General features: G+C 40.3%; 1 protein-coding gene across 2 annotated transcripts in view; it reads left to right on the top strand.

Annotated features, from left to right (window-relative positions):
- nphp4 (nephronophthisis 4) overlaps positions 1-12,896 on the top strand; it is a 228,977-nt gene that overhangs the window by 28,799 nt on the left and 187,282 nt on the right. For both annotated transcript variants that reach the window (XM_049581243.1, XM_049581242.1), the window contains 2 exons: positions 414-583; positions 876-940. In XM_049581243.1, the coding sequence (XP_049437200.1) occupies positions 414-583; positions 876-940 (235 nt within the window). The remainder of the gene's footprint in view (positions 1-413; positions 584-875; positions 941-12,896) is intronic.

The following is a 12,896-nucleotide window of genomic DNA, read 5'->3' as shown; positions in this document are numbered from 1 at the left end:
TTTTATTTAATTTTTTGCAAAGACGAAATTCCACTTTGTTATAGGTCCCTTTCACACCTAACTTGTTTGGTTAGTTAAAACGAACACTGGTGTGTTTGCTCGGTAAGTGCTGTTGATTTTGGTTGGTGTGATAGCTGTCAAACAAACTCTTAACAGAACACATGTGCGTTTATTATATTGTATAATGATATTATCTGAAGATAACTTGCTAACTTGTCTTAAAAGCTGTTATGACTCACAGATGCCACAATTGCCACAATGATTCAATGTTTCCTTTGTCTCATTTAAAATCAACACTACGGTTTAGATCGCAGACATTGGCATCAGATAAGATCCAAGCTACATATCAAACAAATCAGAGATCTAGGATTGATAACATCTTTCTCCCCTCTATGTGCTATGTGGTTCTATAGGTCCTGTACTTCCATACCTCTCTGGGGTTGCCCAGCACGGTGGTGGTTCTGGAGCTGGTGTCGTTGTCACCCAGGCCAGACGGCTCCCAGCAGGCCCTGGGGCGAGGCTTCACTGTCCTGGAGCTGTTTACTAACAGGCCAGAGGCTCAGGCTGCTGATGGTGACAGAAGGTGATTAGCCTATTCCTAATTACACCAGCCAGGTATTAATTCGGTTTCTCATGAGGAGAAGGTTGAAGGACAGGACAAGTTTTGGCGAGGGGGTTACCGTCTGAATATTATCCAGGGACTTGCCAGATTGCTGCATATACTTGTGATGCCCTTGCAATAATATGAGTTTACACTAGTTGACATGAGAATTAAATGTAACTGGCACAACATAAGACAGATGTTTTCGTTACATTGGCAGCTACAGCAGCTCCATCCATTCCATTAATCAGGTTGGTTTCAATTTATCTTCTAGGCTGAATCTACACCATGGATCACCAAGAGGCCTCCTCCATCCCCTCCTGAAGGACACTGTTGACTGTAAGGACCTTTTTTATATACTATGTACTATATTTACCAGCAGTGATAGAAAGGCTGGTCTTGTTTTCACCTTGTGAGTCTGTGTTAGTCTGGATAGACTTTGTCATATAGGTTTGGTTCAGATCACAATTAAGGCCGAGTTCGAAGACAGGTGTGGTTCGAGCAAGGGTGTCACAAATAAGGGGGTAGGAAGGAGGGAAGGGACCATTGCCCCCCCACTTTACACCTCTGGCTGACATTCGTTTTAAGACGTGGATCGCTGTACTGTGGCGAGTTTGATCCCATCGCAAGTTGGTCTGTTGTTATTATGGAAAATAGTCTGTGTTTATAAAGCGCCTTTCTACCTTAGAGAGAAAAGTGCTTTACAATTTGCCTCTCATTGACACATTCAAAGACACAATCATACGCCAACAGTGGCTGAGCTGCCATGAAAGGTGCTGGCCTGCCTATCAGGAGCACCTCAGTGTTCGCAGACAGTGGTCAAACGAATGACCCGCTCTACCTCAACTCACTTAGGCCTATTCACTGAGGTATTTGTCCCTGGAGTAATGCAGTAGAAAAGCTGCGAGGGCCACAGAACATGTGGGACTTTGTAATATTTTTTTTTTCAGGCCAGTAAGGCTGCAAGTGCTTTCTGAGCTGAGAACCTTGACAACCACATCATCTTTAGCTACACAAAGCAATAAAGGGTGATGTGCCACACCTCCATTCTGTTCTTTGCCATGTTATGCAAGCTATGCTGTTCCAAAATTTAATATCATATCAATAATTCACTAACACTTTATATAGTCTGAAGGGGTTATATGAGGTGTAACCTTTGGAGACTGTAATCCATAAAGGTGTGGGGTGGGGGTTGAGTGACTCTGCTGTGCCAGTTTAGCTTGGCAGAGAATGAATCTGCATAGATGTGCAAGTTACCGATAAAGTGAAATGATAAAGTATCAGAGTGATGGCTTATGCTATGATAAAGTATAGTACAATAAAGTAGTCTGAAAAGCTAAACATTTAATTTATCTAACCCAGGTCAACCGGCACAACCATCCTAAAACCTCACAGACTTGGAAAAACTCCCAGCACAAACCTTATAGGGGAAAAACTAAATAAAAATTTGGTCTGAAAACTTAAAAAGAGATACCAGAGCAGTAGGTCCTGGGAGAAAACTATAACATGGGCATTGTAATGGGCAATGACATTTGAAAAGGAAAACATAAGTGTGAATTGACACAAAGGTGAGTTTTGTTGTCAAATATCTGAATTCTCTGCCAGGTACCATCACAGACAGAGGGGTCAGCTGCCATGTAAGGTCAGTCTAACAGAGGGAAAAGACAGACAACCACACATTTGAGGCAGACAATACCTTGCCCCTTGTGTTTAGGTTGAAATGAAAGTATTCCCAGGAGGCCAGGGTCAATGTACTATTGACCATCACGTCCTCCATATTTTCTGCCCAGGCCAGTGTCAGTTATTTCTGTAGTTTAATTTTAAGAGACGTTTTTCTTTGATAGACCATGTGCAAGTTGTATCTCAAGCTCTCAGAGTGACTATAAAGATCGTAGCACTCTGCATGATACCTAACAATTACATATACGATGAATAGGTAATGAAGAAAGTTATTACTGATGATTAGATGAATGAATATAACTGTGGATCCCCTGCTGGAGGTTGACAGTTTGATTGTTCTTCTGGCTTCGGGTGTGAGTTGTGTTGGGAGACATAACTATTGATTGGATTATGTTTGAATAATAGACTTGTATCGGTTCAGCATTACAGAAAAAATCTTGTTGAATTATTAAGGTTGCTACTGAAGCTTGGGGTTGGTCTAGATATGTCCTCGCTTGGCCTAAAAACCAAGGCTATGAATTACAAAACACTGTAGTGTCTCACAGTATGAATAACACTGCGCCCAGTGAGAGCCAGAGTTCCTGTCTTGGCTATCATGTCACATGAATATTAGAAAACCTCCTCTCAAACGGACTCTTACACTGGCTGAATTATTAAACATATGCCTGTTGTTTAGTAGAACGATGCTTTTTTGTTTTAAGAGCCATGTTGCTGCAACTCTCACTGTTGCTCTTTTATGGTCAGAGCCCTTTTTTCAATTCTTTATATCGCTTTAAGTTTCACTGTGACAGAGACACACAGCTCCTGCATCTACTGCTTGATGTGAAGCGTTTAGAGTGTGAATTTGTAGAGCACAACAAGTATCTTAAACTGTTCTGTGCCCGAGTGAAATAAGTACATTTCCTTATGGTGGTCATTCATGTCTGATTGTGTGAAGGAATTATAATGAGAAAACATGCCCTGGAGGCTGACATTGTTTTTATCCTTCATTCATTACAAATTCCACTTTATTCAGTTTCCCCAACTTTGTTTTTTAAACTACCGTTCCCCGGATAAGAATAATATCTTCATTACTTCTTGATGTGTTGCAAATGAAGTTGGGGTTAAAAGTTGAACTGAGTGAAAATGAATGAATTAAAACTATAAATGGCTGTATTTTCACTTGTCTGCTGTAGCAAGCATCACCCCACTATCACCATTACAATGGAGTGTGCTTCCTTATTGTCCTAAAACAAGCTGATGGATTAAGGCAAAGATGTAGTTCAAAAACAGATTTTGTCGCTCACCTGACTGCGGGGCTGGGCCGGTTTACTTTAATTCTCTTCTTATGCCAACGAGTTTGTACCGTGCTGTGTTGGTTTCAGTTCATTTCACTTAACAAATAGATGCAGACAGAAAGTAAACCAACATACATCAGGGATGAGGGTTATAATTTGCTATCCATTATGGAGTCAACAAAATTGCATTCATCTGCAGCATGCCACTCTCAAATGAGCAATCTGTACTCTCCCTTTCTCTTCTCTAGCATCTGCCCTCAGGTCGGTTCATATTAGGTAAGACCTGCCCTATTGAGGATGGGCAATAGGGCTGTACTGAATGTCCTTTTTTTCTTTACATGCAAAGCTTCTGTTGAGTTTTTGAATGAAGCTTTGAATGACTGTCATATTGTGTGACATCACCTTTTAAAAAAACTCAAACAAAATCCTCAGTTTGAAAGAAGTGATTCATTGGATTGAATGATTGTCTTTTTTTTTTTAGTAAATCAACTGTGTGTAATTAATAAATGTATTTATGGTGCTGTTAGAACGTCACGTTAATAGCCTGCAGGTGCTAGCCTCTCGTTGTGTGCGGCAAATGTTTTTTTGACTGCAATAAAAATACTATTTTTGAAATACTAAATGGCAACAAATACAGATTGAAGCACAATAATCTGTATGTTGTGAATTTTGTAAATATTTGCTTTTATCTTTTTTTTTCAGTCGATTTTGACTTTTGCACTTTACAACGCTCTGGAGTTTTTGGGAGTGTTCGACCCCGTCTCACTTCGAAGTCGTTGAGTACTTGGTTAGTGACTTCTGGCGTCAGACACCAATGAAAAAAGCTCCTCGTCAGCATGATACACAGCCGATTGCCTTTATTGCGTAATGGTGGATGGGTCCAGCAACCACTGACTTTGACCTGGCAGGCCCGGTGTTCACTTCCTGCCCTGTAAAGCCAAACCCTGTTGTTTTTTTCAAACCCAACCATGTGCATGTGTTGGCCAATCATACCATGTACATTTGTTGTTGAATGGAAAAAGCGTCAATTCACCATGTTGTACTGACATGGTGTGTTTATTTTGAAAGAGACTGTATGCAAACTATACATTTCCTTTAAAAAAATGGAAGTGTATTTTGAAAACAGACAATGCATGTCAGAAGTAAAGTTGACACAGCGTCCCAGAACGTCAACAACCAACACACCCAGGGTACCTTGCACATCATATGTTGAAGTGGAAAGTCCTTCACCAAATGTCAGTATGTGACAAGGTCAGAGTGAGAATGTGTTGTAATGTTTGGATAGGGGGTTGCCCTATGTGTCTGGGGCAGTCGCATACATACGGCTTGAGGCCAGGCAGAGCGCTCTTTTGTAAGGCTCTATTTGTGATTTGGTAGTATGAGAAACCTGAAATATGAATGTACATCCCAGGCTGTAACATCTTTGAAGCATGTTGTTGATTTTGTATCACTGGGAAAAACTTATTGAAAGAAGATAATATTGACTGCCTGACTGTTGACTGACATGAGCTAGTGTTTGCCCCTGTGCTTCCAAAGGCGTCTTTAGCACAGTATATACTGTGTACATAATGTATGAACTTCCCCGGTATGGTATTGTAAGAACCACAAAGCAAACAAACCTCGGTCCTATCATTTACACAATGGAGCTTATTTTCCGTTCCAAGGCCAGTAATTGTGCTCTGTCCTCTGGTGTACACAGGAAGGACAGCCTTCTGTCCACTGTTTGCAGGGCAAAATGTGGTCTTTGTCTTTCACTCTCCCCTGAGAATTATTTGCTGCATCACAACATGCAGCAAAACATACATTTCATACATTGTTACATTGAAAATCACTTGGTTCCTCTCACATTACGAATAAAAGGAGATGAATAGGAAAAGAGAGGGTTTACCTTGTGGCAACTCAGTTTCACACAAAGAGTAAATGTTATACAGCATATTTGGGTCACAAAGTTTATCGAAAACTTTGACCTGCAATTGCAGTTATTATGATTTATTCATAAATCATAATAACAGCGACTATAAATGTCTGTAAAAATCTCATGGCAATCTATCTTCTATTAGTGGAGACATTTCACTCTGGACCAAACCCACTGGCCGTCATTGCCATCCCCTAGGGTCCAACGGCTGCAGTGGCAAAACATACACTGTTTCTGTTGTTCATGCCTACCTGTTTTGTCTCTTTGTGATGTTAAGTTTTTGTTGTTGTGAATCTGTGTGGTATTGTTCAGTGTCATTGTAGAGACAATAGCATTTTAGGGCAGAGCTATCAATGGCAAGGCCTTTTTACACATGTGAAATGGTGTATTTTATGCTGTTTAATGTAAATAGCCTGGGAACCAGATAAGTCTGATATGATGACTGACTAACTTGAAGAGCCTGCGTGCTTCACGCAAAATATGCAATGACCTTTTTGGCTCTGAAGCATTTTTGCGGACACTAGGGATGGGCAGCACAAGCAAAAACACCATTCGAAAATCATGGCAACTATTCGACAATTTTGTCACAAAAACGACCCCTTAATGTTTGTTATGATTTCCCAAAACATAGTTAACATTTGTCACCTGTGTGCTGGATGTATGGGCTCCAGCAGATTGACCCGACCGACCGGACGTCATCATCGCAAGCGAAGTGGACACTACGCTGCGTTCACAGTGCTATGTGGAAATCGGACATATCAGCAATTAAAATGTGGCTGTTGAACTGCAAAATCTGGCATAATTTATCGCTCTTATACCGCAATTGGTGCTCAGTACTGTCTAAAACAGATTTCTAAATGGAAGTTTGTCACTATCATCAATTTTTACACTGCCAATCACATGGATATGGTGTGTATATAAGTGTTGAGTCAGATTTGTTTTAGTTCCTACGTTCCCTGAAGGCACTGTCATTCATGATTCCACACCCCTCTCAGTTGATGCCACGTCCCCCACGCCACATCAGGGTCAAAAGTCTGAAACTGAAAAAAAAGATTTGAAACTGAAAAAAAGATTTGAAACTGTAAAAAATAAGATCTGAATCTGAAAAGATAAAACATGTAATTGAAAAAAATAAGACCTCAAATGTTAAAATATATATGAAAGTAAAAACTGAAAATAAATTATTTATTCAAAAGAATTACAAAAGCGAATCAAAATTATATTTAACCTGAAAAAACGTTTCATACACTTATTTTTATTTTGAATACATTGTTGTATTTTCAAAATTCAAGATCAACACATGAATTTTTGGTTTCAAATTTTATTTTTTCAAGTACAGAACTTTTGACCCTAATGTAGCTCCATAGTCCAGAGGCATTTTGTCATTGTATGTTGTATGGGGAATGAGGGAAGGGAGGGTATCAGTGCTGTAACCTATGTCAAAAGAACGCAAATGGACCCACCCTTTAAGCAAGAAAAGGCTATGCATGCTATCCAAAAGATACAAAAAAGGTTATACATACAGTTCCTACATCTATACAGTCCATACACAGAGCTGTGGCTGTTCACAATCCCACACACTCAGTACCTACAGTACATGTACAGACTGCCATCAGCCAACAAATTGGACGCTGCCCAGTGCGCAACACTTCTGTTTTACAAAGGCATAGAAATGTATGTAAAGGGAGGCAAAGAAGACCCACTCATGTTCACATGCAACTGTACAGCATGATAACACAGAAAAGCAATTTTAATGTATGCATTTATTGAGATCTTCCACAATCCTGTCGTAACAGTTGTCAGTGCCAATGCCAGCTTTGACAGCAGGCCTTTTGGAAATATAAGTCACAGCCAGAGCATGTGCATGTTGTTGTAAGTGTGTGTGGTGTGTGTAGGGGGATGTAATTGCCAAAGTGTGAACAGGGTATATACTGTAGGTGGCTGCCAAACACTACATGTTTCTATGTTCTACTGCCTAGTCAGGCTCTCTGCCACTGGCTGAGTAACACACAACACACACACACTCCCCCCTCAGGAACGGGGTAATGAATGGAGAGCACCAGATAGAGAAACATGACTACAGGAAGAAGAGAAAGATGGTAGAAAAGGTTTGTCTGGTGGAAGACTGACTTGGTGGAAATGAAGAATGCAAGATGATGGGATGCGTAAATTCTCATAACTCTAATTATAATGATTGTCATGTTTTTAAACACCAGATTACACAGTTCGATGAATAGATTAGATAGGAGAAATTAATACAACAACTGGGCTGATTAGAAGATACAAAGCGGTGCAGCTGAAATCAGTAAAGAACAAGCTTTTTGTAGCTCTGAAAAACTGTTATTTTCAATCTGTCCAGCAGAAAACAAAAGTGGCTTTGCTCCCAAGGTTAAACACAGTTTTAACCTATGAAATACAAATTGGACCAAAAGGTATAAGATCAAGGGAGAAAACCCAAATCCTGAAATAGAAATTGGAGACAAGTCAGTCTGAATTCATACAGAAAAAGGAGCAGTGAAACTGGGGAAGAAAGAAATAGAGCGGTAGTGGCAGAGAAGTCAAAGCTTCTCTATTTTCCAGAGCTGAAGTCAGGGTCAAGAGGCAGGAAATGGGAAAAGGAGAGAAGATAGAGGAAAGGAAGTTGCCTTGGGGCTTTTGAAAGTCTTAGAGGATGGGAGGCAAAAAAAAGGGGAGGAAACAAGCACGGAGGGAGGCAGTAAGCTCATTGGCTTGATCTAAGCTTCTCCTCTCAACCAACTGGGAGGAAAGGGGAAGGAGTAGAGAGAAGAAAAAACGGAATGAGAAGGATGGAGGGCTGCTCTGGGGCCCTCTTAGCGTGATGAGAGGACAAACAGATGGTACATTGTGTTCACATTAGCATATCTTAATTTGAAGCACGATGCGTCAATTTATTGTGTGTATGTCTGTGTGTGGGGGACAGAAAGGTAGTGCCATGACAAATTTTATCCCTGATATACCGAAAAGCCTCTCCGTGGCAGAGATAAAGAGGTTTGCTGGTGTTTTCAAAAGGGTTTTCCCTGCATATCTGACTCGAAGGCATCCCACATAAGTGTTTGTTTTCACCACCCACGCCAAGCTTTATTGCTGTTCGGGTGAACTTCAAACTTCTAACAAACATAATGAAGTTAAACAACACTTTACCCCTGTTGTGGCTCCTCCGCCTGGAACATGTTCCACTCTAGGCTCATATTGAGCCTGGGCAAAGTCTGCTTTACAATATTTAAATAGTTCTTTTATGTGTTAGATGCATCTCTATTACTTATTGATATTCTGCAGTACTGATTCAAATTATACTCAATTCTTGACACCCTTTTTGGTGAATTCCTTCCCGTCCAAGAAAAATTTCTGCCAAGATTTACACCAGAGACAGTTTCTTAGATGTAGACCAAGATCTATGTATGACTGTGTAGGTATCGTGAGAAGCAAAAACTTAAATTCAACAGGGATACTGACACATCAGTGGGCTGAACAGAGATGAAGTGCCGGTGCAAAATGCGCGAAAAATATGCAGGGCTTGCACGATTTCATAATCCCCACATTTTCGTTGCAAAAAAGTCACATATATCTTAGCAGAAAGTTGAAAAATGTTGCGTTTACTTCACACAAGAGCAGCCATTTTCCCCGTGTTGCCTTGGGAATGTTATGAAGTGACGTGGTGGAGGAAGAGGGGATGGAGGAGGAGGAGGAGATGGAGGAGGGGCAGGGGGAGGAGATGGACGTTGAGGGAGAGGGGATGGAGGATGAGGATGGTGAATGACTGGCCAGTGTTAGAGGCTACGCAGTTATAGTTTTCATTTTCACAGTGGACTGTTGTAGTTTCATTCAGGAGCTGATGCAACTTTACAGTTGTAAGATTGCACTTTTTTGTTACCAGTGGGTCAAATCATACTAGTTTCAAAAACCTTACAGTTGTAAGTATATTAGTAGTATGTAAATTTACGCTACAGTAAGAGATTGCACTTTGTGCATTGGAAGCACTTATTTTAACCGAAGATGTCTGTTTTGTATAGCTACCTCTGTAAAACAGGAAGCACGCATTTTATTATTTTATATTTTATTTATTAATTTTTTACAGAAGTTATAGCATATTCCTTTTGTAAAGCTACAGAACTTGTCTGACTCAGCAATGTTTTGTAAGTTTGAGCCATGTGTTTATTAAGGTCTGAAATAAAACAAGATGAGAACTCAAATATTCCCTGCACTTTCTGTGATGTAGTATGCTTGCTTATCACAGGAAGTAATTAGAAATGACTTTTTACATTAAGGTAGTAGCCTAGTGAGAACAGGGTGTTGGGGGAATCACTTTTTTTTCTTCTTTTTCATCAAACCGCAGTTTTTGCAAGTTCCTGCAATTTTTGCAAGTTCCCACAATTTTTACAAGTTCCCGCAATTTTATTGCATAAAATTGCATAAATATCCCGCATATTCCATTGCAACAATCACAAAAAAACTCCTGAAAAAAAACCAACTGAAAATCATATAGCTAATAGACTGCTTTTGTGGTTGAAATAAGTCATCTCAAGAAAGTCCTATGTGGCATTCTTTCCATCATTCTGTTTCTAATCATATTCAGTCGATCAGCAAGGAGACCTCCCTTCTCTGTAGCCACAACTTTCTTGAGTAAAATAGTGCGCACCGCTTTGTCTGTGTCAGCTGGCTTGCTTTTATCACTGGGACTAAACCCAAGATATTCCGAAACAGGTGCAGAGGCTTTTTTTTTCTAGTCCTATGACGTTATCCCCACCACTCACAGTTACCATCTTTCTCAGCTCAGCTGCCCGTTTCAACAGTAGAGACTGGCCTCTGGTGGCATGTGTTGAACACTACAATACATCAGCATCTCCATACCAGTTTAACAGAAAGAGAAGTGTCTGTATTTTTGATGATTTTGAAAATCATACCGTCGGGATTTCTGTATACCCAGGTATACCGTAATACCTTGATACTGCCCAGGCCTAGAAGACAGTGACATTAACAGAAAATTTAACTTATCTAGTTGAAGTATAATTTAATTTAATCTTGGATGTTGCTTATAAAAATTCATTTATATGTCACAAAGTGCTTCACGATGAAAAAACAAAAAAGCAAGAAAAGACGATAGAACAGATATAAAAATGCAGACATCAACCTAAGAATATAAAAGACACTCAAAAAAAAACAAAACAAAACAAAAGGGAGTCTAAATAAAATGACTCTTGAGCTGGTTTTTCAAAGTGTCCACAGATCTTAAGTCCATGGGAGAGAGTTCCAAACTTTCAGAGTTACAACCTCAAAAGCACAGTCTCCTTTTGTCTTGAGCCTGGAGCAAGGAACAACCAACAAACCCTGATCAGCAGACCTTAGAGAATTGCTGCTGACGTAGGGCTGCAGCAGCTCTTTAATGTAGGCAGGCGCCTGACCACGCAAGGCTCCAAACGTGATCATAATTTGATGGAAAGCCAGTATGTGGTTGGTTATGTGGTATGTGCTGAAAGCATGTTGCTGCCAAGGCGCTCCTACATTTCTGTTCTCATAATAATGCTCTCACCAAGTTAATATTGGCTAATATTAGCTTATTGCAGTTACATATTGATACGCATGTGTCAGCTGATAAGTAATGAGAAATGGCACAGTATAAAATGCCCAAAAGGTTTGAGGTTATTCAGAAACAGAGGTTATGTGGTTTGTCCACCAGAGAGCACTGACAGGTTAATTAATTAACTGTAACATGTTCAACCAATGCAGCAATTCTTTAATAACCACATTTAAGAAACACTTATCATGGATGTTTAAAGATGTATTTCAATGCTGGAAAGATGGTCATTTCATTAAACTGGGCAGTGTATATAGTAAAAAGATGAAAACTCTTTTGAAATTGGTGCAACATGATCAGAAAAAACAGATCAAAAGGGCTGTGGCATTTGCTCTTGCTTAAGGGGTAGAAAACCTGCAACTACCAGAATGCACTGTGCCACACTGGACCAATACATGCGCCCACTTTTGAGTGACATAATGCCACCTTGTCTGCTTTGACAAAGAAATCATTATGGCACCTGGCAGGTAACAAGCAACCTTGTTTAATAGTTGAGCAGTAAGCTAAAAACATGTTTCTGAAAACATGAAATAGGCAACGCAGTAACAGGATCTTGGTTTATATTTAATTAGCTTGGTGGTTTGGGCATCTGATCAGGATGCTTCCTGGGTGCCTCCCTTTAGAGGTGTTTCGGGCATGTCCCACTGTTAGGAGGCCCCGGGGCAGACCTAGAACACGCTGGAGGGACTACATATCCCGTCTGGCTTGGCAACGCTTTGGGGTCCCCCAGGAGGAGCTGGAAAGCGTTGCTCTGGAGAGGGATGTCTTGGATGCTTTGCTTGGCCTGCTGCCCCTGTGACCCAGCCCTGGATAAGTAAATGAAAATGGATGGATGGATGGATTTAGTGAGCACTGCTTAGTTTTACTGTTTTACTTTGTGTCTGTGGTGCGGAAGTACAGTCTGTTCAAACAGCCCTCGAGCCATTGAAGATCCACTGAATGGTGCGATTTGGGCTTTGAGATGGGAAGATGAATGAAAGTTTACCGTTGTTCATTTATATACTAACCACATTGTTATGATACAAAGCAGGCTGAAAATCAGCAAAGTATCCCCTTAAGTTACATGCTATTGTGTACAAAGTATTCGCTGATGTATCATATCAGATTTTATTCATTTCCAAATATCTGTCAGTATCAGCCTCAAAAATCTGTCTGGAAATCAGTGAAAAATGCAGGTCAATACTTCCCAGAGTCCAAGTTGACGTTTTCAGATTGCTTGATATGTCTGACCACCAGTCCAAAACCCAACAATTTACAATGATGTATAAAAAAGTAAAGCCTATAAGGTCTACATCCCTAGTAATAGCTTCACTGTTTGACAAGTAATCTCTGAAAACATGACATGCAGACGCACCAAAATACTGATTGCTTAGTACAATACCAAATGTAGAAACAAATGCAAGTCTCCGCTTCAAATCCCTTCACTCTTCCCTAAGTTGGCAGTAAAACCTCCCAAAAATCACCCCATTGGTTTTCATCTTTATTACTTTCTTCTTTCCCACTCAACCATCTCCCAAAACCACTGCTTCTGTTTGTCTGATGCTGAGCCATTTTTTGCACCCCCCCCCCCAACTTCCTTGTTTTCACATCTCTTGCCAAGTTGCTGCTGAACTGACTCTGAGGTACCACACCACCGCTGTAAGGAAAATTTGGGGTATTTTTCTAATCTATGCACAGCATCTGACTGAAACCCAGGCTTGATGCATAATGAATAACAAGAAATAAATGATGAAAAAGTTGCCGACACCTGGGCACCATCTGTGTCAAGAAAGTTCTACGCCTGTTCCCCCCCCCCTTTTTTTCTCCCTTCATACCCATCCTACTTTTTTT

Source organism: Epinephelus fuscoguttatus, linkage group LG7 (assembly GCF_011397635.1).
Source record: "Epinephelus fuscoguttatus linkage group LG7, E.fuscoguttatus.final_Chr_v1".
NCBI lineage: Eukaryota > Metazoa > Chordata > Actinopteri > Perciformes > Serranidae > Epinephelus > Epinephelus fuscoguttatus.
Note: the sequence above shows the minus strand (reverse complement) of the source record. Positions and strands in the feature narration are given on the sequence as shown.